General features: G+C 33.8%; 1 protein-coding gene across 1 annotated transcript; it reads left to right on the top strand.

The window, feature by feature from the left end:
• Window positions 1-874: 874 nt before the first annotated feature.
• Window positions 875-22,554, top strand: LOC131596566 (exocyst complex component SEC3A-like). Its single transcript, XM_058869249.1, has 25 exons — window positions 875-1,156; window positions 1,718-1,788; window positions 2,056-2,136; window positions 2,252-2,319; window positions 2,431-2,533; window positions 3,435-3,592; window positions 5,271-5,388; window positions 13,316-13,420; window positions 14,038-14,139; window positions 14,228-14,365; window positions 14,662-14,790; window positions 14,886-14,966; window positions 15,061-15,135; window positions 15,685-15,858; window positions 15,939-16,080; window positions 16,626-16,690; window positions 17,755-17,925; window positions 18,022-18,101; window positions 19,893-19,974; window positions 20,828-20,925; window positions 21,038-21,146; window positions 21,246-21,314; window positions 21,672-21,737; window positions 21,822-21,911; window positions 22,282-22,554. The coding sequence occupies exons 1-25, from the start codon at window positions 886-888 to the stop codon at window positions 22,390-22,392; spliced, it is 2,757 nt and encodes a 918-aa protein (XP_058725232.1). The 5' UTR covers window positions 875-885; the 3' UTR covers window positions 22,393-22,554.
• Window positions 22,555-26,816: the final 4,262 nt, after the last annotated feature.

The following is a 26,816-nucleotide window of genomic DNA, read 5'->3' as shown; positions in this document are numbered from 1 at the left end:
ATTATAATTCCATCATTTCTTAATGCCAAAACAACACACCGTCAACAAGAAAATCATTCTTACTCCTAAACCCATTATAATTCCTTCATCTTTGAAATGGAGGATTAAAAGTTAAAATATACATAAACAAGAGGATAAAAATATATTTTAGTCAAAAAACTTGACAATGCAGGCTAAATTACCTCTAGAATCCTTTAAATTATTTAATTGTAACAAGTCAGTCCTTTATTTTTTTTTACATGTGAGTCCATTATGTTAATTAACGCATGCACCATTATGTTAATTAACGCATGCACCGTTGACCTATTTCTACTTTATTTTGTCCAAAAATTATGAAAAAATTTCTAAAAATATTTCTTCTCATTTTATACTTCATGTAATTTTATGAGAATTTTATTTTCTGTTTTACTATTTTTCTTTAATTTTTTCTTTTGCGTGCATTTTAATTAGTTTAAAAATACTTTTATGCACTATAAAATTCTAAAAATTTTATTGTATGATCCAATGATGCTCTATGACATATGTTACGTGACATATCAATACGATTAATACCATTAATGTTACTTCAGCTTTTTTGAAAAGGATTTTGAGAAAAAAGTCAACGGTACAGACGTTAATTAACATAAAGGACCAATATGTAACGAAAAAGAACTAATTTGTTATAATTAAAACATAAAAGACTAACTTATTATAATTAAATAACTTAAAGGACCGTGAGATAATTTAACCAAATATATAGGAAAGAAGACCGATTTAAGAAATATTGAAAAATAATTGGACCAAAGTAATTAACTGAGTCCAACCACGGTCATTCTTGGTAAAAAGCAGTAAAGAAAAGTAAACCAAAGTCACACGGTAAAAAATAATACACACAAGACGCACTGTATGCATAAGGAATCTAAAAGAAAAATCTATCACGAACCGAGAAAACCGTTGTTTTTTCCCCCAAAGTTTCTCTCAGATCACAGAAACGATCGTGAAATGGCGAAATCCAGCGCCGACGATGCTGAACTCCGGCGAGCTTGCATCTCCGCAATTGAAGATCCTAAGCAGAAGATCATCTTATCGCTCCGTGTCGCCAAGAGTCACGGGATCTTGGGAAAATCTTCCAAGCTTGGTCGTCAAATGGCCAAGCCTAGGGTTCTTGCTCTCTCCAGTTACTTATTTCTCTTTCTCTTCATGCTCTCAATTTAGCTTTTGCTTATGCTTCTCGTTGCTTTATTTTGCTTCTGCGAGATTTTTTCAGTGTTTTTTTTAGCTTTGAAGATATTATTAACTACTCTGATTTGAACATTGAATTTTTAGTTATGATAATGACATTTAAAAGCTAGCTTCAATTTCATATGCTCTGATTCACTTTACACATAATTGTTTAGGTTTTATTGTGCATGAGCTATTGTTTACTCAGTAATTCTGCTTGTTTCCAATACCTCTGAAAAAATGTGTTTCAGTGTCCGAAACGGACACCTTAAGTTTAATTTATTAGTTTTCAAATTATTACTGGCATCAATGTGTCACTTCTTATGCATTCTTATGATGATTTTTGTGAGATAGTTAGTTGAATATTTAACTGATGGGTTGAATAATTTGATGTTGTTTGAGGGATGGTTAATTGATTGTGACCTGCGAGTGCTTATTTCATTGGGTGTTATCCTGTAATCATTTGTTAAATTTCACATATGTATTGTTGTTGGTGACAACTTGCTATTTCCTGCAGCATTAACAAAGGGTCAGACAACTACGGCTTTTCTTCGAGTTTTGAAGTATTCTACGGGAGGAGTTCTTGAAGTAATTTTTCTTCTTCCTTTCTCCTCTTTTATTTTGGATATGCTTGATTTTTTAGTCTCTATGGGTTTCAGCTCACGATCTCGTAACACACTCTTCACATCCATTGCACAAAGTAGTTACAGATCTCTCTTTGGCCGTTGTTAGTTTTTACTCATTCCATGTTTATTTTTTTGTTTTTGTTTGATTGACTTTATTGGACTTTGGAGGATTCGTGAGCCTCCTGTTCAAATATTCCTTCCTCTATAAGCTGTTTTCTTGTAATTGCAGCCTGCAAAACTATACAAGCTAAAGCATCTCTCAAAAGTAGAAGTTTTAACAAATGATCCCAGTGGATGTACATTTACATTGGTAATGTTTCATAACAGAAAGTTCTTATGTTCTGATTCAATTCTTGTCGTTTTAAGTTCCTTATTATCTTCCTAGTCAGTTGCTTCTTGAACTAATGAGTGTTTATATCTTGTAGGGATTTGATAACCTTAGAAGCCAGAGTGTAGCTCCTCCGCAATGGACAATGCGCAATATTGATGACAGGTTGTATTTTTGAGAGGAGTGTTAATCTAATAATGGCTTATTTAGTGGCTGAGTTCCATTCTGTGGGAGGAGAAGGAAGTTTGCTAATCATGTCTTTCTATTTTATTGTAGGAATCGTCTTCTTCTTTGCATCTTGACCATGTGTAAAGATGTTTTGGGTCGCCTACCTAAAGTCGTTGGTATAGATGTTGTGGAGATGGCTCTTTGGGCTAAGGTACATATGACAGTCTTCTATAATCCAATCTTAAGTATTTTTTTTACTATCAAATAGCTATGATTCTATTCCAATGAATACTTTTTAGCTTTACTGCTTAATAATAATAATAATTAGGTATTTTTTACTATGTATGAAATTATTGGGGGGTGTTAGTATGTCACAGTCAGACTCATTATCAAGTCCATGACTTTATGCCGAGTAGGGGTAGGAATAGGGTAGGCCAATTAACAGGACGCCTACGACCTATCCTACACAGGCCAAAAGCCAGCCTACGACCTATCCTACACAGGCCAAAAGCCAGCCTACGACCTATCCTACACAGGCCAAAAGCCAGATTATTTTTAATAGAAAAGACTTAATATTTTTATAAGTCTATTTAGTTAAATAGATTATACCACATGCCATAAAAAAATTCTTTTAAGCCTATCAAGTCAGCCTATTTAATAAATAAGAATAAATTTATTATTATATTGTTTTTTGTATTTTATATTAAAATATAAAAGTAAAATTTAGTTATCTTTAAGAACTTATGAGAATAAGTTGAAAAAGCTTTCTGAACAATGTCATAAGTTGTTTTCATAAATCTCCCAAATAAATAGTCTCACAAAACTTATGCTACTAGGTAAGTCCAGATTAAGCCCGTTGTTTTGAAATGCTTCTAAGTGAGGAAAGAATGATAATTATCATTACCGTGCTTGGGAGTTAGAAGTTATGCAAATTGGAAAGTTAATTTCCCTAATTTAATTTGAATAAATCCTTACTTCCCCCCTTCTTGTCTCCCTTTCAAACATTATTAATATTATAGATGTCTTCTTAATTTGAGTTCTCTCTCTCAATTTGAACTTCACATCAGTGGTTAATTGGCATTAAATAATTATTTTTACAAAATGTGAAATAGGAAAATAGAGCCCCTGTATCGACTCAGAGTAATGTGCAAGATGGTGGCCCTGTTGCTTCCACTATGACTGAGAGAGAGTTGAAAGTCAATGTTGAAAAAGACCTTGTCTCCCAGGCAGAGGAGGAAGACATGGAGGACATGGAGGCTCTTTTGGGAACGTAAGTGATATTCTTCTCGGTCTAAAATGTTAGGGATTAAATACTTATGACGAGTAAGAGTATAATTGAAGTAATGTTTCTATTTATAAATTGCTGGATTAAATCCTTTAAATTCTAGGGACATGGGGAATTTTTGTCTCCCCTTATACTATTTCTAGCCAAATTTTATTTGCAATATAGGTACGGGAACAAGGTAGTACAAACACTTCAAAATTGTAGTGATACTCTTATTGGGTACATATTCAAGTAGGACGCTTCAAAATTGTAATGATAGCCTTGGTATAACTGTTTTATTGCGTCTGATGACTGATACTCTCCAATCTTCCAATGTTAACTGATGTCAAACGGATCATGACAAGAGTCTTAGTTTCTAGGAATTGCTTTTCAGAGTCATACCAGCTATTAGAAACTTGGCTGTTTGATGAAATTGTATATCTTGTAAGGTTTATAAATTTAGAAACTTTCTATGTGAAAATTCTTGATTTAAAGTTTTTAGTAATGCCGTATTTTAATTTTAGGCATTACAATTTTGGTATTGTTAGAAAATATTTTTAACGGTTAAATATGTTTTTTGTCTCTATTAATTATTCATTTTTTAAATTTTATTCCATATAAGTTTTTATAAAAATAAGTGGTAATTTTTTAAAGGATTAAACTTAAAAGATCCATAATTTTTTAGGGAATAAATATTGTTTAACCCTCTTTTTAGTTATATGGATATTTTTTATTTGTTGCTGTACAGTTTTTATTCCGTTTGATTACCTTAATTTGGTGATAGGATATCCATATATTTGAGGTGTAATCACTCTTTGAAAATTAATCCGATTAAGAGAATTTTCTCCGATCATTTTCTTTTCAATAGTGTATACAATCACTCACCCTAACTTTTAAAGCATGTCTTAGATGTATTTTACACTTTTTATTTTTAATTTCTTTTTTATCACAAGACAAATGGAAATACCACCACCCTCAGATAAATGTTTTATTGTATCTACAAAATCACTTATGCCAACTTTTAACATTGATTTTTTTCCTTTCCCTTTCACTTTATTATTTGTTTTTTTAAGTAAATTTTGAATATGAATTGGATTCGAGTGTTGTGTTATAGCCATGCTATGTCCTATAATAACAAAAAAATTATTTACCCCTCTGTTGTATCATATCTGTGTTTGTAGTTGTATCCTATCCAGAGTCTAATCTATGTAAAAGGCAGTTGCCTCCACAGGATATTTTTTTTGGTTACCATATTTAATAAAATTTTATTCTGCTTTTAGAAATTTTAAATGTCGCTTAAATTAACTCATTCGTAGAGATATTTTAATATTTATCATGGAATAATTTTATGGCATTTGAAATTTGTGACCAGCAAATTGGTAATTTTCAACTCTCAAGGAGCAATTATGCCTTTGTAATTTTTTTCAAGGGTCACTATGGTCCTTTACTCTTGAGAAAATTTTAAAGACTTCTTTTTTTTGCCTCCACTATCAAATGTTTTTGGATCCAACCATGGTGTATCCATATTTTCTAGTGTAGAAAATTCTTGTATTAGCAGAAAATGTTGAAACATATTTGTCAAAGTTCAAAAAAAAATTATTTCAGTTGGACATGCATAATTCATGCGCAAGATCACATATTTCACAATTTCAATGTCAAATGATTGAGATTTTCTAATATGCAGTTATGTGATGGGTGTTGGTGAAGCAGAAGAATTTTCTGAAAGACTTAAGAGAGAGCTCCAGGCTTTGGAAGCAGCAAATGTACACGCCATTTTAGAAAGCGAGCCTTTGATTAATGAGGTATTATTGTTCTCAGAACTGACTGCTTTGCTTTTGCTGTTAATACCTTCCTTGATATGATCCAACTGGGAGATCATTAACAATGAGGATCTATCCATATATCTTGGACCCAAATTTGCAATAAGAATTGAAATTAAGAAGAAAAGAAGTACACACTGTTAGAACACAGATTTGTGTTGAAAAGATTATGCGCAGCAATAAGAGTTGGGAGAGAGTAAGGTAATAGAGAAAAGTCTCAAAGCTTCTATTAACAAGTGTAACAAGTTTATTTACATAATATTGGCTATTTATAAGTGACACACACACACCTGCCAGCTAGGATAACTAACCAATAGTAGCTTAACTAAAACAAAGAAAACTATACAGTTTTGAATTAATCTCAACACTTCCCCTTAATTCATAACTGTTTAGCACTTATAACACCAAGCTTGTTTCTCAAGAACTCAAATCTGTCAAGCTTTAGAGCCTTTGTGAAACCATCTGCTAGCTGCACTTCAGTTGGACAATACTGCACTTCAACCATCCCATTATTTACTTGTTCTCTAATGAAATGGAATCTTGTATCAATGTGTTTACTCCTGCCATGTGAGATTGGATTCTTCGTAAGACTAATAGCCGACTTGTTGTCAATTCTGAGTATGAGAGGCTTCATCACTTCACACCTTAACTCCTTCATTACTGAATTCAGCCACATTGCTTGACATGTTGCAAATGTCCCTGCAATATACTCTGCTTCACAGGATGAGAGTGCAGTCACCTGTTGCTTCTTGGTACACCATGATATGCTAACCTCATTGAACTTGAAGACATAGCCAGAAGTGCTCCTTCTATCTATGATGTCTCCACACCAATCACTATCCGAGTACCCAATTAGTTCATCCCTTTCACTTTTGTTTCCACTTGGGAACAACAAGCCAAACTCCTTTGTGCCTTTTATGTACCTAAGTATCCTTTTAGCAGCCATCAAGTGAGTTTTTCTTGGATCCTGCATGAATTTGCTAATCACACTGACTGAGTAGCATATATCGGGTCTGCTATTGCACAGGTATCTTAGTGAACCAACTATTTGTCTAAACAGTGTTGGATCCACTCTCTCTTCATCACTGCACTCATCAATCTTTGAGTTTGTCTCTGATGGATTTGAGGTTGAGTTGCACTTACTCATTTCAAACTTCTCAAGTAACTCACCAATGTACTTCTGCTGGTGCATCAGTAATCCTGTCTTTGTCTTCATAAATTCCATACCAAGGAAGAATGAGAGTTCACCCAAGTCAGTCATCTCAAATTCAGACTTCAGTTTGTTTTTCACTTTCTCAATGTTTGCTATTTTGCTTCCAGTGATTAGAAGGTCATCCACATATAGGCAGATTATCATGACTTCTTCTTCTTTTGCATTTTTCACATATACACCAAATTCTACTGTGCACTTTGTAAAACCTATTTGAGTTAGGAACTGGTCAATCCTTCTGTTCCAGGCTCGAGGGGCCTGTTTTAAGCCATACAGGGCCTTATGAAGTCTATACACCATTTTCTCCTTGCCTTGTATTTCAAACCCAGGGGGCTGTGACACAAACACAACCTCTTCAAGTGGACCATTTAAGAAGGCTGATTTGACATCTAGATGATGAAGTGACCATCTTCTTTTACAAGCTAGGGCCACTACTAATCTCACAGTTTCAAGCCTCGCAACAGGGGCAAACACCTCATTATAATCTATACCATGTTTTTGCAAGAAGCCTCTAGCTACCAACCTGGCCTTGTGTTTTGAAATTGTTCCATCAGGATTTAATTTCAACTTAAACACCCACTTTACATCTATTTTCTTTTTCTTGTCTGGCAAGTTAACTAGCTCCCATGTGTGATTCTTCTCAATTGAATTGAGCTCATCCACCATGGCCTTCTTCCAAGCATCTATCTTCAATGCTTCTTCATAATTGATAGGTTCAGAGTCAGCTAATAATGCAAAGTGAATAATATCACCTTCATCATTTACTGCATTATCTGAAATTACTTCACAGTCATTCAACCTCCTTGGAGCATGTCTGATTCTTTCAGGTCTCATAGTACCTTCTACCTCTACATGTTCATTTTCATTATTCAGTTCCACTTCTTCATTTTCTGAATCACCTGTATCATCGTTGTCCACTTCTTCATTTTCTGATTCATCACTTGAGTCAGGATAAATGCAATTTTGTTGGTTTTCTCCACTGTACACTGGTTCCTCTTCCCATCTCCACTTTTCAGCTTCATTCACAATCACATCTCTACTGACATGTACCTTTCCAGTTGCAGGGTTATAGAGCTTATAGGCACCTGTGGGGTGATAGCCTATAAGTATCATGATTTCACTTTTATCTTCAAGTTTGCTTCTTCTAGCATCTGGTACATGCTTATAGCACAGGGATCCAAAAACTTTGAAATGCTTCACACTGGGTTTTCTTCCACACCAAGCTTCCTCTGGTACTTTCAATTTCAGCTTCTTTGTAGGACATTTGTTTAGGATGTAAGCAGCTGTAGTTACTGCTTCCCCCCAAAATTTATGTGGTAGATTCTTTTGCTTGATCATACTCCTTGCCATGTTCAGTAAAGTTCTGTTCCTCCTTTCAGCTAATCCATTATGCTGAGGTGTATATGGTGCTGTTACTTCATGCATAATTCCCTGATTGGTGCAGAAAGCTTCAAATTCTTTTGAGGTGTATTCCCCTCCTCCATCAGTTCTTAAGATCTTAATAGACTTGTCACTTTCTTTTTCTATTAAGACTTTGAACTTTCTGAATACCTCTAAAGCCTCACTCTTTAGCTTAATTGTATACAGCCATATCATCCTTGTGAATTCATCAACAAATGTGATAAAGTATCTGCTTCCCCCTAATGAAAACACTTCAAATGGTCCACAGATGTCTGAGTGGACTACTTGCAGTGCCACATTAGCTCTCTTTGGTGCTTCAGGTACAAATGGACCTCTACTTTGCTTACTCTTAACACACACTTCACAGATGGTTTTTCTGACATTCAGTCTTGGCAGGCCATACACCAGTTCTTTAGAATTCAATTCACTAAGACTTCTAAAGTTTAAGTGGCCATACCTTTTGTGCCATAATTCTTCAGCATTTTCACTTACTGCAGCTGACAGACACATCATGTTTTCACTTGATATGTTGCACCTATATGTTCTATTCTTTGACATGTTTGATTTGAGCACCAAGTTCTTCCTTGAATCAAACAGCTTCAGAGAATTACCATCCATGGTTACTGAGAATCCCTTCTCCACTAGTTGACCAATGCTCATGAGATTACACTTCATCTCAGGAACATACATCACATCCTCAATAATGACTCTCTTGCCATTATTTCCTTTAATCACTATATTTCCACTGCCTTCTGCCTCAAGGCAATTGTTGTTAGCAAGTTTGATACTTGTCTTCTTGCTTGTATCAAACTTTGTCAGCCATTCTCTATGTGAGGTCATATGGTTTGAACAACCTGAATCAAGAAACCACTCCTCATTCTTAATTCTTTCATCACTGGTTGTGGCCATCAGCAGCACTGTACCAGATTCATCTCCATGGGCCAAATTTGCTTCTTCAACTGATTCCTTTTTGAACCAACATTCATCAGCAAAATGTCCATGCTTCTCACAGTTGAAGCACTTCACCTTGCTTTTGTCAAAGTCCTTCTTCTTGTTCTGATTTCTGCCAAAGCCTCCTCCTTTTGAAGATTCAGCTTTGTCCTCACCCTTGTTCTTTCCACTCTTGGACCAGCTTGGCTTGCCTTTTCCTTTTCTTCTGAAATCCTTCTGATTTCCTTCTTTCTTGCAGGTCTGAACTTGAAGGGCTTGTTGAATTGATCTCTCAGAACTTCTATCAAACACCAGGAGTTCATGTGCTTCTAGTGAATTTTGCAATTCTTCGATCTTCATTGTTTTCACATCCTTTGCTTCTTGGATAGCTACAACTATGAAATCGAACTTTTGACTCAAAGATCTCAGTACCTTTTCTACTACCATTTGATCTGTAATATTTTCCCCACAGGTTTTCATTTGATTTACAATGGCAATTAGCTTCGAGAAGTAGTCACTTACTTTTTGATCTTCCTCCATCTGCATCATCTCATACTTTCTTCTGTAGGATTGCAGCTTCACTTGTTTCACCTTTTCTCCACCATTGTAATAGCTTTCTAAGATGTCCCACGCTTCTTTGGATCTTGTTGCTTTTGATATCTTCTCGAAGTGTTGATTATCGACATTCTGCTGGATGTAAAACAAGGCTTTACAGTCTTTTTTCTTGGCTTCTTTGAATGCATTTCTCTGTGCATCGGTTGGATTTACCACCAAATCCTCGTAGCCACTCTGCACAATATCACTCACTTCTTGTGCTCCAAACAGAGATCTCATCAGTGCACTCCATCGATCCCAGTTCTTGCTATCAAGAACCAAAATATTTGATCCAAGACCGTTGCTATTCATCTTTTCTGACCATAAGCTATCACTTCACAGTATCCTTGATATCGAAACCAGGCTCTAGATGCCAATTGTTAGAACACAGATTTGTGTTGAAAAGATTATGCGCAGCAATAAGAGTTGGGAGAGAGTAAGGTAATAGAGAAAAGTCTCAAAGCTTCTATTAACAAGTGTAACAAGTTTATTTACATAATATTGGCTATTTATAAGTGACACACACACACCTGCCAGCTAGGATAACTAACCAATAGTAGCTTAACTAAAACAAAGAAAACTATACAGTTTTGAATTAATCTCAACACACACTGGAAGTACTTTTTATGCACCCAAAACATGATCATTCAAGATGACGTGATTCCGTAAATCAAACTAAAGCTAGATCGATTGAGTCACGTCACAACTGTTTGTCCTATACATTGTTTGGTTGGCAATGAACAACACAAGAAAAGAAATGACATTTACCCAAATACACTATAAAATATTTTGTAGTATATATCTGTGTGTATGGGATAAAATCAATTGACACATGTGTTAAAAGTTTATTTTGACACTAAATTACATTAGTTAATTTTGTTTCATCAAAGGCTCTTATTTATTCTCTTAAATTCTCACGTGTTTTTTGTTTTCTCACGTTGATGTAGAATAATGGATATATCTAGCTTATATCATATAGATCATTCCTTCAAAATTTTATAAAAATTAAAACAATTTATATGTTGGTTCAAACGAATACAAAGAATAAGAGTTGGTTCAAAACTCTAAATATATTATTTTACGATAAAACACTTATATGACATGTAAAAAAGATAGAGGACCTCTTTGAAAAATTAACAACAACAACAAAGTCTTATTTCACTAATTGAGATTGACATGTGGATCAAACTATGACATAATGCTCTATCAAAAATCATGTTGTTATCCAACTCATTAATCTCACGATCTTTCTTAATAGTATCTCTTATTATTTATCTAGGTCTTCCTCCCTCTATTTCCCTCTATTTCTAGTGGTTTGACAATCCTTCAATCTACTTTCTTTACTACAGAATTCACAAGTCTTCTCTCTACATACCCAAACCATCTAAGCCTAATTTGCACTATCTTTTCTATTATTGGCGCTACCCGAACTCTCTCTTTAATGTTGTTATTTCTAATCCTATCTCGTATAATCCACACATCCAACATAGCATCCTCATCTCTAATACACTTAATTTATTTTTGTGTTGATTCTTTATTGCCCATCATTCAACATCCCCACTCTTTCAACAATTCGATAGAATTATCTCTTCAGTTTGAGTGGTACTTTCAAATAACCTAAAACACCTGAAACCATCCTTTATTTCAACTATCCAACTAAAATTCGATGGTTTACGTCTCATTTTATTTTTCAGTCGCTTTGTACTATTGACCTAAGATATTTAAACCACGTAACATGTGGTATGATACGATCTTCAACTTTCACTTCTAAGTTATAAATGTTTATCCTTTTGCTAAGCTTACATTTGATATACTCTGTCTTACTTATGCTGAAAGCCATATGCTTCTAAAGCTTATCTCCAAGTTTCCAACCTCACATTTAATTCCTCCATCGACTCTCAAAGCATGATTATATCATTTGGAAAATACATACATCTCAGTGCTAGGTCTTGAATGAGTTTCGTAAGTACATCCAAAATTAAAGAGGTAAAGACTTAGGGTTGAACCTTGATGCATCCTATTGTTATGATAAAATTGCTCGTGTCTCCACCTTGCGTCCTCACACTAGTCGATAACCCCTCATATATATCTTGGATAACTTGAATATAGGTAATCATAATCCTTTCTTCTCTAGAGCTTTCCTCAAGATCTCTCTATGCAGTCTATAACACACCTTCTCCAAATCAATAAAAACTAACTGCAATTCTTTTTGGTCCATCTGATATCGCTCCATCACACGTAGTAAATAGAGACCCCTTCCACGGTCGAACTCTTATGTATAAAATCAAATTGATTATTAGTAACTTCATGGTATGACTCCACTCTTTTCTTAGTTTCCGTTCAATCACTCTTTCCTATAACTTCATGATATGACTGATAGGTTTAACCCCTCCATAATTTGCACAGTTTTGTATATCCCTCTTGTTCTTATAAATCTATTTGTGAACATGTAACTTCACTCTTGTATGTGATGAGATGTTCATCTTTTTTTTCTTTCTAAAGAATGTATTAACTATAGTAAGATCAAAGACTGGCGAAAAATCTAGAACGGATTTACCATTTTACCCTTTGCATTTACCTCTCAGAGGCCAAATCTTCTATGCAACAACAACAACCAAGCCTTATCCCACTAAGTGGGGTCGGCTACATGGATCAACTTCCGCCATAATGTTTAATCATAGGCCATGCTTCTATCTAAACCGTTAATCTTTTATCAGGTCTTCCTCACCCTTTATGCATGCCCTCAAAATCTCTCGATACACTTCCCACATGCCCATTTAGATCCTTTCCTAGAAAAATCTTTTCTCCCTGTGGTATATCCTAAATAAGCTTGTAACTCCCCCAGAATTTTACTTTAAGGAGTTCTACTAACCCAACTTGAGGTGCGTAAGCACAAATAACATTAAAGTTGTCTTGTTTCATTACAAATTTCAGGACTGTGATCTGATCTCCTACCCTTTTTACATCCACAATATCATTGTTTCATTCCTTGTTAACAATAATTCCTACTCTATTTTCTGAGTTGTCTGATTCTCTCGCCTTTTTACCCATCCACTTAGTTTCTGGTAGACACATAAAATTGATTTTCTTTCTAACCATAATGTCCGCTATTACCACTGGTTTCAATGTAAGAGTGCCTATATTTCATGTTCCAAAACAAATCCTACTTTCGTAAACTAATTTCTTTACCAACACCCATTTACAAAAATGTGGGAGACTATACTTATTTTTCACTGCATCCAGGCGGCGATGCAACGACCATTGTTCATTTGACATTGTGCTCAAGCTTTACAACGCGTTGCTTCTAGAAAACAACATAGCATTCACATTATTACGTATTTGATCCATGTATTAAGTTAAATTACTCCTGATGTAGTTTTGTTAAAATCTTAATATGTCTCCGAATACTTTTCTTGTAATAACTTGAATCTTACAAGATAAGATTGTTTTCTAAATAATGCATTTGTAACAAGCTTACAGCTTAATATGCTTTGGCATGATGAAGAATGTTAGAATAGATGAAAATATAGATTTTTTTATGTAAGGATTAGTGCTTTGTCTTATGTAATAACTACAACCAAACTTTATCTCACTAAGTGGAATTAACTACATGGATCAAATGATGACACAATCTTCTGTTGGATATCATATCTCTATCCAACATATTAATCTCTTGACCTATCTCATGCAATAACATTCAGCATAATATCATTACATCAATATTAATATTATTTTTAACATTATATAAAATTTATAGTAAGTTGTCCGTCGCAGGTGTTGTATGGGCTTGAAGCAGCAACAAATTGTGTAGAAGATATGGATGAATGGTTAGGCACATTCAATGTAAAACTCCGGCACATGAGAGAGGATATTGCATCGGTAAGGGCTTGTAACCTACAAGCGAGACTATATTTTTCCTCGATACAACTTACCTTGTGGTTGAAAGGGTTGTATTTGCTGGAATCACCACACATTTGTTTGGTTTCTTTGTTTCTTTGTTAATGCAAGAAAAGGAAATTTATGCATTAGTCTAGTATGCTGTGTTCAATTTTTATGGTTCAATCTCGTTTATATTGATGTTACCTGTTTTGTATTCTTTTATAATGTAAGCTCATTTATTTGTATCTTTTAATTTACTTAAGTTAAGAAATGGAAATAAAACACCCATCTCTCCTAATATTTATGTTTGCTTGGAAACAGCTGCTCGGTAATTTTTTAAAAGAAGCAAATAAAAAAAATTTATTTTTCCCTTTTTAATATCTTCCTTTTGAGTTTAAAATGATATTACTCAGATTTAGATGATATCTTTGAAAATTTAGTTTATAGTTTAGAAGCAGCCATTTTATTGGTGCTGAGAAGGTTGTTTTCTGCTTTGAACTTTTTATCCACTTTTGTTTGCTTCTCTAAGTTGTCTAGTTGATATGATTTCAGATTAGAAGTTTTAAAGTTTGTGGGTCTCTTACTTTTGTTTGTTTTAATGGTGTTTCTGTGTCCAGATAGAAACCCGTAATAACAGCTTGCAAATGCAGTCGGTAAATAACAAATCTCTCATTGAGGAGCTCGATACACTCCTTGAGCGGTTGCGTGTCCCTTCTGAGGTATGCCTATGTTTAGTAAATTGTATCTAATTTTAGCTCAATAAACTTACCTAGCTTAGTTATTTTAATGATGCCTTTGTGGGTGTAGTATGCAGCATGTTTGACAGGAGGTTCATTTGATGAAGATCGGATGCTGCAAAATGTAGAGGCATGTGAATGGCTGACTAGTGCCTTGCGTGGTCTTGAAGTGCCCAATATTGACCCTACTTATGCAAACATGAAAGCTGTATGTTCTCTGTTTCTTTTCTCTTGTTAAATCATCTGCCAAAGTATGTTGATTATTATTTATCCATTTAGGAGACAGTTTTGTTCATGGGACATTGAGTGCTTGTTGTATTGTTAGAGAAGTATTAATTGTTAGAGATGCATTATGGATATGGTTTTTATTCATTAATTTCTACCGTTTCAATTGGTTGGAAAGAATTGAGAGTTCTATATGAATTTGGGATCAAAGAGAGTACTCTGGAAAATATGTATGTGACTTAAAAGTTATCTGTTTTGATCAGTTTCCCTGCTCTACAGGTTAAAGAGAAGCGTGCAGAACTTGAAAAATTAAAATCTACTTTTGTCAGGAGAGCTTCTGAATTCTTGAGAAATTACTTTGCTAGTTTGGTGGACTTCATGATAAGTGATAAAAGCTACTTTTCTCAGGTAAGTTCTATAAATTCAATACCAAATTGTTACTTTTGAAGTTTCGGATTGAAAATCTATTGGTTTCACATTGTCTCCTTGCTTACTCTAAACAGCGGGGACAGTTGAAGAGGCCTGATCATGCTGACCTGCGCTACAAGTGCCGAACATATGCTCGTCTTCTTCAACATTTGAAGGTTTAAATATGAAGGACCTAGTATCCCTTTTGCATTTGTATGTTGAGTGATATTCTTTGTTTTCTACCTAAATCATCTTCCCACACACTTGCAGAGTCTTGACAAGAATTGCTTGGGTCCACTAAGAAAAGCTTATTGCAGTTCTTTAAACTTGCTTCTTCGCCGCGAGGTCCGTTACATAATATTACTTTTATTTGTTTCTGTTAAGAGTCCCACAGCGGACAATATATGGCCTGAACATGTCCTTATAAGTGGGGACAATCCTCACCCAACAAGCCGGTTTTGTAGGGTTGAGTTAGGCCCAACCACACTTCTTAACATGGTATCAGAGCCTCGTTTAAGATCCGGTGGGCCACCTTCTATGGTTTCCGCTATCGGGCCACCCACCATTTATTTCCACGCTCCAGTTGTCTAGTCCTGGGCGTGAGGGGGTGTGTTAAGAGTCCCACATCGGACAATATATGACCTGAACATGTCCTTATAAGTGGGGACAATCCTCACCCAACAAGCCGGTTTTGTAGGGTTGAGTTAGGCCCAACCACACTTCTTAACAGTTTCTTTATCATAAGATGTCAAAGTTTGTTCCACAACTTGCTCTTTTATCTTTTATGAACTGTAAAGTAACCTTATTACATGTGAGTTCTAGGTCACATGTACCTCTTTTAATGTTTTTGTATGCATATTAATGGAGTTAATATTTTCACACATTCATTTACAGGCCCGGGAGTTTGCAAATGAACTCCGTGCTAGTACAAAAGCATCTAGAAATCCAACCGTTTGGCTTGAAGGTTCAACTGGTTCTGGTCAGAATGTGAATGCTACTGATACTTCTACAGTCTCTGATGCATATGCAAAAATGCTCACAATATTTATCCCACTTCTGGTGGATGAGGTAAAATCTTAATATTCCTTTATTTTTAACACATTTATCTGATATTTAAAATGTATAACTCTTCATGGTTTACATTGCAGAGTTCGTTTTTTGCACACTTCATGTGCTTTGAAGTTCCGACACTTGTTCCTCCCGGAGGTGTTGTTAACGGCAATAAAGCTGGTTATGACGATGATGATGATTTGGGAATTATGGACATTGATGAGAATGACAGTAAATCTGGTATATATTTCTGACTTTCTTCAAATAGCAGTTTTGTGCTTTTGAATTTATATCTAGTGTATAGTAGGATAGATTTTCACTTTATGGTCCACATACCATAAGCATTCAACAAGGTTTTATTTGACTCTTGACTGCGTAATACAATCCTCCAATCAGCGCTATGAATTGCACAATCCTTCAATCAGCGCTATGAATTGTACAATTCTCCAATCAGCGCTAGGAATTGTAGGCATTATTTAGGCGGTTTGCACTTGTGTGGAGAACACCTGTAGAAGTACCCTTAAGGAGGATAATCCAATAGAAAATAGTCAAATAGTAAGAGGTAGAAGAAGACAACTATAACCTGAACCATTAGAAGAGATTTGGATTAAATGGGCTGTCATTATTAATGACATCATGGTTTATTAAAAGACATTTACACCGTTTGATTCATATATATCGTTTAATGCACACGGCTGACTCCACCTAAAAGATTTTAGTTATTGCATAATGTAGTTTTTCTACATTTGTTTTTTGGTAAATTGACCATTTCTTCCATTTTGTAGGAAAAAATTCTGCGGAACTTGCAGCTTTAAATGAATCACTTCAGGATTTACTAGATGGAATTCAAGTATGCATAGAACGTGCTCTACTTTTGAATCTTCTTTTGTTCACTTGATATTTTGAAAAGATGAAAGGATTTGGATATTGGATCTTTTCAATGTTACGTGATAAGCATGTTAACTAGAGTACATACTTTTTAACTTCTTGTGCTAAGATATTTTTTGTGTGGTTTGGAAGAAGGTATTTCCTTAAGGAAGAAAAGATACATACGGAAGTAGAAGAAAAGACATCATTCACAAGAAACTTTTTAAAGAAAATATTTAGAAACAAAATGGGAGGCCATTGAAGGGGTTAACATCCAGTATAAGTAGTGAAAGCAGGGTAAATCTGACTATTCCTGCTCTGCCCTTTTCAGTTTCGTCAATCTTAATCCCAAAAATGACCTCAAACAATCTTGATAGACATAGTATGGATAGAGGAACCAACCTTTGGTTCAAAGAACCTGTCCAAATCAGCCTCCAAGTCCACCCCCCTTAACCAGTCCATTATGAGCAGCTATTGACACCTGACGACTAGGAACATAAACTACAATGGTAAAGAGGATCCAAGTTTACTCTTTTGTGTTTTCATCTTGCTAACATAGTTGTAATCCACTTGTACCCAAATCCAGGATAAATTGGGGAATGGATATGGCTTAGTTCTCTATCCTTCCCCTTAGTGATGGTGTGAATTTCATATATTTGCACACTTCTGGCTACCTTACAGCTTTCTAGAGGGTAAGAACAGTTTGTACAAACGAGTTTTCTACATATGTATCCTATATAGAGTACATATAAATGACAGAAAGGCCAAGTATAAAATTGAGACTCTCTAAGTCTCTGACAGAAACTAGATGCCAGAATGCAGTAATTTTGTTATACAAGTCAAAATTTAAAACGAAGCCTAGGAAATATTGTTGGATTTTTTTAATGGTCAATATGACGTTATAGTCAGACTGAGCAGTATACCGATCCTTATAATGATATTTTAAGTTGGTAATCTAGTATATTTTAAAAGCCAGTTTTTATACTAACTTGGTTGTAAAAAAAAGAAGCCAAAATTCAGCTACAAAGATGCTCTATTTGATTTCAGGAAGACTTTTATGCTGTTGTGGATTGGGCATACAAGATTGATCCTTTACGCTGCATATCGATGCATGGAATAACAGAACGTTATCTTTCTGGTCAGAAAGCTGATGCAGCAGGATTTGTGCGTCTTTTGCTTGGCGACCTAGAGTCTCGGATATCTATGCAGTTCAGCCGTGTAGGTTACTACTGTATTGAAGAAGAATATTTTTCCAAATACATTTGAAAGATCGAGACACTAACCCAATTCATTTGATTGGAACTCTTTTGGCAGTTTGTTGATGAAGCTTGCCATCAAATTGAAAGAAATGAACGCAATGTTCGCCAAATCGGTGTCCTATCCTACATTCCCAGGTGAAACAAATCCACAGTTTCTACTTTTTCTCTTCTCCGAACTCCAAAGAATTAGGATGTTCTTTTTGAGCATTATAAAACAGTTGTATCATACAAATTTTATTGCAGTGAAAGGCCTAACCATCTGGTATTCATATAAGATATTGTTACAGTACCAATTAACCCTTCTGGTACTACTAAGCTTTTTGCAAATTGCTATGAGTTGGGGTTAGTTCGATTTTGGGTTCCTGAAATGTACATGATTTTTCTTAATCATTCCTGATAATTTACCTTTTGATTTATCTCTTTAATTTTGGTACAAGTTGAGTTTATTTTCAGTGTGGTTTAATTGTAAGTGAAATCATTGACCTAGTTGCTGATGTGTGTGGAGATACATAGCCATAAGAATCACATGAAATGCATAAATCATCTTACCCTTGCATTGCATGCATTAACGTGTTAAACTTCTAATGTTTCCATCTATTTTGGAGCCAGTTCCAAATTAACAATTGTGTGGACGGACATGAAAAAAATTGAGTGAAGTTGAAAGTCCATGTTTTCAGACATCTAATAAGTAATAACCTCTCAAATTTGTATGCTTTTCCTTTGGAAATGGTTTCTATGACATTTTGGATTCAATGCTCAGGATCATATTTGATGCTATACATCTTAGTTGCTCTGAGACGCATAATATTAAAGTAGAGAATTATTTTATATTGCTAGGTGTTGAGAGTCCCTCATCAAAATGAGATGTGACTTGAAACTATGTTTATATAAGTGGTGGACACTCCTTACTTTACAAATTGATTTTGTAGGGTTGCTTAGACCCAACTTTAATTTTAAGATGCTATTAGAGCCTGGTTAAGGATATGGTTAGGCGAGAATTAGACCCAGGACCCATGCTAGGCGTGAGTGTGGATATTAAAATTGTATTAAAATCCCTTATTGCCAAGGTTCTTGGTTGTTGGACTTGGATGTATATATTTGCTTGGACACCCTTATCTTTTGAGTTAGATTTTGGGAGTGAGATCCAAACCCATATAACATGGTATTAGAGTCTATCCATCGCGATACCCATCATTTTTATCCATGCACCAAGCCCAATAGTACTTGGTGTGAGGGGTATATTGGAAAAAACTTAACTCCCACATTGAATAAAGATAAGGTCTGAAATGAGTTTCTTGTCATTCTCACTTTACAAGATGGTTTTGTAAAAACGAGTTAGACCCAATATAAAAACTAATATGGTATTAGAGCTTTTCCAAAATCTGTTGGGCCACCAGCTATTAGGCCATTTGGGTCATGCACCAGATGCCGAGTCCCGGACGTGAGGGTGTGTTTTTGGAGTCCCAAATTGGATAAGATATGGCTTGAAAATATGTATATATTAGTGGTGGGCAGTCTTTATCTTACAAGCTGATTTTGTAAGATTGTGTTAGACCCAACCCAAACTCAAAGGCTTGAGACTTCATATGCGTAGAATATGTAACATTTACTTGTAAAGATTATGGTAGTCAGATTATTTTCTACTCCATCAACTTTAGCAAAAATGAATTTATGTTTTCAAGCAAATAAAAATATATATATCTATTGGTCACATGCTTGTAGTTATTTATATATAATGAAAGTTGGCGCTGTATCAGTGTATAATTAGGTGTAGTTCAAGGTCAGATGAGTTAGATATGTGAAATATGGTTCTTGTTTAGTGAGCAATTACAGCTGCTAATATTTGCTAGTTTCTAGTTTGTATTTATTTCAACTCAATCTCTCTTCATGGTTGATATTAAATGCTTTGTTAATTATTTTGCACAGATTTGCAATCCTTGCAACTCGTATGGAGCAGTATATTCAGGGACAGTCTAGGGATTTGGTTGACCAAGCATATACGAAATTCGTAAGTGATTCTTTTAAAACACTGCCCTGTTTTTATGATTTCTTAGGATTTTGATGGGAAATCAAGCACTTGCTTTCCAAAGTGGAGAGGATATAAATCAGTGAACTCTCTTCGAAGAGTTTCTTTGTCTACTCAATCAATTCCCTCAGTTCTTGTTAGGGTTGTTAATGGTATACTTTGTGACAAAACTGAACCGAACCAAATCAAACCATAGTAAAAATTCACTCGAATTGAACCGAACCGTTTCAATTTACTAAGAACCGAACCAAACCAAAATCATTGGTTTGGTATACCGTTTCGAAATTCCGAACCATACCGAACCGTTAAAAGACAATTTTTTCCAAACCAAACCGTTTATTAAAGAACTGAACCATTAAGCTATTTTTCAATTTTGTTTTTTTTACTTGTTTTAAGTATTTTTCATTTTCAGTTTTGGTTCGGTTCGGGTTCAGTTTCAGTTCGGTTTCAGTTTCGGTTCGGTTCTAAAACTGTTTGTGCATTATGGTTTGGTTCACTAACCAAACATAACAGATCGGTTATTTTAACTTCAGTTTGGTTCGGTTCGGCGGTTCGATTCAGTTCTTGGATTTTTTGAACAGCCCTAATTCTTGTATTCTCCTATTTATACAAATATTTCTCAAACTAACCAAGCAACTAACCGCTTTAACTACTCAAATGTCTCTTATTCTGTATCCTAACAGACAGTTACAGTGAGCACTTTCATTTATTGATTTTCAAATTTTTATCTGCAGTCGAATTAGGTGGAAAAATACATAATCATTTTTTATTTCAATGTTCTGACTACTGAGTAACTATTAACATAATGTTGGCTGGTGGTAATGTTACTTAACAGGTTAGCGTAATGTTTGCAACCTTGGAAAAAATATCACAAACAGATCCAAAGTATGCAGATATTTTTCTTTTTGAGAACTATGCCGCCTTTCAGAATAGGCAAGTGTTTCCATCGCCCTTCTGCCAAGAGGCTGTTTCAGTTCTTGTTTATTAAGTTATCTTTGTGAAGAAGGCAACTGTCATTTTTAACTTATTGCTGTGTTTTACTTAGTTTGTATGACCTAGCCAACATCGTGCCCACTTTGGCCAAGTTTTATCATCAGGCCAGTGAAGCCTATGAACAAGCTTGCACACGCCATATTAGCATGATTATATACATTGTGAGTGAATTTTCCCCTATTTTTCATCTTTTTTCTCAGCCACTTTGGAACTCATTCTTTAGGACCCAACTCATTAACACTTTTGTTTCCCTTGGAAAGCAATTTGAACGCCTTTTCCTGTTTGCTCGAAGGATTGAAGACTTGATGTTCACTGTTGCACCCGAAGAGGTTAGTTTTTATAATGCTATCCTGTTAATTCTCCATAGCCTCTGGCTATACAGTATCTCACCATATCTAGAATCATTGTCTTTAACAAACTGGATACAGTTAATTATAGACCAGAAAGTGTTTTTTGAATTGTTTAAAGTAAAATTCTCTATCTTTCAAAAAAAAAAAAAGTAAAATTCTCTATAGTAGGATGTATATTTTTTTCTACACTAAACAAGAATTGCAATCATAAATACATTGAAACAAATCGAGAATGAAAAGAATTGGAAACAATTATGTCTAAAATTCTAAATTGAAAGTCCTGGTCATTTGACTCAAACAATCTGAAAATTCTAAAATATTTTACATCAATTTCAGATACCTTTCCAGCTTGGGCTGTCAAAAATGGATCTTCGGAAAATGTTAAAATCCAGCTTATCTGGGGTAAGCTGATTCTTTTCTTCTTTAAATAGCCTTCATATTGTTGTATGCTTATTGTGTAAATTATATTTTTGCTCTTCTATGAAGGTTGACAAGTCCATTAATGCAATGTATAAGAAACTACAAAAGAATTTGACTTCAGAAGAACTGCTACCTTCCTTATGGGACAAATGCAAGGTATGCTGTACTTAATCTTTATTGGCCAGCAAAGATACCTCGTATTTACATTAATTCAGTTATTAAGAAACAGCCGAAGTGTTTTCCATGAGTTGAGCCTTTGTGCCAAGAGAATATGCAATTTTACAATCTTTGAGATACATGCAAAATGAATTAAATTGGATTTAAATGATATTATACTAGTAATGTGCAGACTTGTGATTGAAAAGATTGTAAAATGAAAAAAAACATGTTGGGAAACACTTAATTATAGGAAAATGATTACTTTTTTTTTTGTTGTAAATACTTGAATTTTTTTTTTAAAAATGAACATTTAAGATGAACACAGAGAATGCATTTAAGTGAACAATTTCTTTAACTTTTTTTGCAGAAGGAGTTTCTTGACAAGTATGAAAGTTTTGCTCAACTTGTTGCCAAGATTTACCCTAATGAGACAATCCCATCTGTTGCAGAGATGAAAGACCTTTTAGGTAATAGCTAACATGTAAAAGATGTTTGTGTTTGTATAGTATTCTTTTTTCCATCTTATATTCTTTTTTTTTTCTTTCTTTTTTCATTGTTGTATGTAACTTTATTTATTCAATAAAGTACATCTTTTTGTTGATTTAACTTTGGAATATAATTTAATGTATCTTCGAACAAATGTGATGAAATGTGCTCACTTGTTCTAACTTGTATCATTTTAATGAGATGTGAAGGACGTGTGATAAAGGGAAAATGAGAAAATGAACTCTTTTAATTTTCAATGCTACAACTGTCATTAAAGACTTGAGTTTTTTTTTTGTCTTTTTTATAAGACTCTTTTAAATTTTTAACAATATTATTATTTTTTTTTTCAAAACTATATTATTATTATTATTATTATTATTATTATTATTATTATTATTATTATTATTATTATTATAATAATAATAATAATAATAATTATTATTATTATCATATTATTATTATTATTATTATTGTTATTATTATTACTATTATTATTATTATTATTATTATTATTATTATTATTATTATTATTATTATTATTATTGTAACATTATTTTCTCCATATGTAATACATACTTTATTGAGACGTTACTTTTATATATGTTATTTTTCTTCTATTTTTGAACTCTTCATCTTTTTGTCCATAAGGATTCTCTTAATCCATTATCTATATTGTTGGATCTCCTCATTATTAGACCAATAATTGTGTGTGAAATAAATGATGAAGTGACTACAATTTGAGGCACAGGTTTCTTTCAGTTGCATTCACCAATTCTGTGCAACTTAAATACACAATAGGACTGCCCTAGAATGTTGCATCATCCTATGTAAATATGTTGCTTTCATTTTTAAGTAACATTCAATCATCTATTTTAAAGTAACATTCAATTATCCGCTTCCAATAAAATAACAAGTTAAGGAAAGGGGCGCAAAAGTTGAAAAAAAATTCAGCAAACGTAATGCACTTTTTTAGGTTGCATCTCATACTTATATAAATTATTTAATAACAAATCTCTCTATAACGATCTTTCTTTGATCCTACTGGTATCTTGAATATAGATTTGTCCGAAAATCGATAAGAACTCCCATTTTATTTGTAGGCTTTCACACAACACTACAAAAAAAAATTGGAGAGAAAAATCTCATTCTTTTTTTTACCGTACTTGTCAAAAGCAGCCACAACACCACACAATTTTCAAACTTGTAAAATCTAAAAAAAATCTTCAAAGAACCGTCAAACACAATACCACAATCTCCTCAACTTTTACAAACCTCCAAAGATGAGATTTAGATCCACATGAAAATGAAATTAGGATGAGGTAGAAGGTGAAAGAAATCGTTTGCAAATAGTCAAGACAAATTCAAAATTCCTTTTGAAAATCAGAGATCAAATGAGATGTGAGTTTTTAAATCAATAATGAAAGTGTATGTTTTTCAACATTATTAGAGGTTTTGAGTGAAAAAATTATGTACTAGAGATTTAGCAAAAAAAGAGTAAAAAATGGTGTATGATTTGAGTCAGGAAATTAAGTGATTTGATTTAAAAAGCAAAAATATATGTGAACCCACTTTTGTGATTCGAGTCTCAAAATCTGTGATTTGAAACACATTATTCGAGTCATGAAAAATGTGATTCAAATTTGTTACAATGACAATCAATGAATTTTCAGTTCAGTCTGATTCAAATCAAACATACTTGTGATTTGAATCAAAGTGTTGTGATTTGAATTAAAGATAATTGTGATTCGAGTCATGGCAGCCAGAAAAAAGTTTATGAGCTTCCTGTAATTTTGATTCGAGTAATGTAAAAGTGTGATTCGAATCACATATTTAGAAATTCAGTTTGCAAAATTTAAAGTGATTTTGAGATTCTAACATTGTCATGACTTAAAACATTTTCAAATATAGTTCTTGGTCCAAAAACTCAATAGATTGATTTGAAATGTATTGATTAAACTATAATCAAACACTTTGATTTATTCATGTTTTAAAGACATGCAACATGTAATCAAAATCAAAAACTTTGATTAATCAAAATCAAAAACTTAAAAGAGAAGTCATCAAAACATTCGACCCATGTTTTAAAGACATGCAACATGTAATTTAACTTGAAGTTAGATTTTATAGTTTTGAATTTAAACGTGATTTTTACATTAAAATTTCCTGTTCAAATGAATTTTGTATAAAATTTCCAAAAATGAATAATTTTACATTTAACTCCCTAAAAGATTTATATTACATAAACAATTTATTAAAAATTAATTTTTTTCACTACATAATTAAACTTTACACGAAAAAGATAATTAAAAAAAACCAAATTATTACTAAAAAAAAAAGAGTTGTCTATGATGTGTCAATTAGACTTGGTGTGTGTTTGGTAGCAATTCAAAAGACCGCTACCATGCGTTTCTTGGCTCTCCATTGCGAGTTTTACCAAAGCTACAACGACCAGCTTCTACTAACCGTGCGGTACCACTATTTTTTTCAATATATCAAACATGGACCTATATTACATAAAATTTATTAAGAATAATTTTTTTCACTGCGTAACTAAAATTTACGGGAAATAGATAATTAAAAATAGGTTACTAACACGACCCCCTTGCCATTAAAGCGAGATTCGGTTTTACTTTTTTGAAGTTATTTTTTTATGAAGACACCCTTATAAAGGTGTTAATCCACTTTCACCACACCCTTTTACTCCACATGCTAACTGAGTTTTGACTTAATAGCTTATGTGGCATCAAGCATTGGATGAATGTATAGTGTTACTTGAATATCTCAATTTAGGGTTTATTTTCCCTCACTATTCCATACTTGCCCTCTTTTTTTTTTTGGAAATTCTCTCGATATTATCTTACATTCTTCTTCGTTTATCTATCGCTTCTCCATCGTTCTTCTTCGTCCACTCAATTGGAAGCATGGTTGAATGCAGTTCTTATGGAGGCAGTGTTGACTCAGTCTCGTATCCTGGTTTGGCCATACGTGATTGTGGTAGAGCAATGAAGATGTGAGTTGCCAACACAGTGCAAAACCACAATCGAAAGTTCTGGAAATGTCGAAATGCTGGAGTGAGTTTGTTTATGGATTAACTGTACAAAATTCTTAGCAAGTTTTGATTTTTATTAATGCTAACAGAGCTGTAAATCGTTTTTTTAGACTGGAAATAGCTGTGAATTATTCCTATGGGATGATGAAATTGGAGACTTCAACAAAGTGGAAACTGTCATTCATCCATTTTGTAAGAAGTGTGAGGTATTAGAACTGAAAGTGGAATCAGTAGCACTGAAATTGGAGAAATTGAATATGAAGCTTAAAGCTCAGAGAAGGAATAATATGTAGCTTAAGATAGCATTTGTGATGTGTTGTTTGACTGTTGGTCTGTTGTACAATTTCATGTAATTTTTAGTTGAATTGTTTTGGTTAGCAGTACAATGTAATTTTAAATCATCTTGTTATTAATAGAAAGAAATTCTGATTCTATCAATAGTTGTATTTTTTGGTTAACAGGATAACGTAGATTGAATCAAATTTTTAATAGCACATTACAAAGTGCATAATTCACTTGGTACCAAAAATACAAACTTGTTAATAATACATTACAAGATAGCACAAAGTACTACATTAAATTGTTAATAGCACATACAAAGTGCATAATTCAGACATTACAAAAGTGTGCATAACATTTGACATTACACAAAAAGCACCAAAAGTGTGCATTCTACTTTACTTCACTGTCATAGCAAGAAACATTACAAAATACTTTTACACATCAGAAACAACACTAATGCATAACAGAAAAAATTACAAATCATAAATAGATTTCTTCTTTGGAGTCTTCTTAGGTATACTCTTTGGAGCCTTCTTAGGAGTATTCTTTGGAGTCTTCTTAGGAGTAGTCTTTAGAGTCTTCTTAAGAGTAATTTTAGGGGACTTCTTAGCAGTAATCTTTGAAGCCCTACTTGTAGTCTGTGAGACATTATTATCTTCTTCTTCTGTCAAGCATAGTGGTTGGTCTATGTCAAAACCAGGACCTTTGAAAGGTTTTGGTTTTTTAAACCAATTTTCTTTAATTCTCTCACTTACCCTCTTTCTCAATGGTTTGGTATCATGTTTGATCCAAGCCTTTCCCTTGTTTTTGGTATGTGTGGAGCCAACACTTGTAGTTGTTTGTATGCTTGGATTGAAGTCAACATTTACTTCATTAGCTGCACTTGCATTTGCTTCATTCACTGCACTTGCATTTGCTTCATTGGATCTTGTATATTGCTCTTGCATGACTTTACATTATGTCCAATCTTGTCACACTTATTGCATCTGTAAGACACACCAAGTAGCCTTCTCCTAGCACCTTCCTAACCAGTCTCCTTAATTCTCAATTTCCTTGGTCTACCAGGTCCCTTTTTGTAGCTAGGA

This window comes from Vicia villosa, linkage group LG4 (genome assembly GCF_029867415.1).
Source record: "Vicia villosa cultivar HV-30 ecotype Madison, WI linkage group LG4, Vvil1.0, whole genome shotgun sequence".
NCBI classification, from domain to species: domain Eukaryota; kingdom Viridiplantae; phylum Streptophyta; class Magnoliopsida; order Fabales; family Fabaceae; genus Vicia; species Vicia villosa.
Note: the sequence above shows the minus strand (reverse complement) of the source record. Positions and strands in the feature narration are given on the sequence as shown.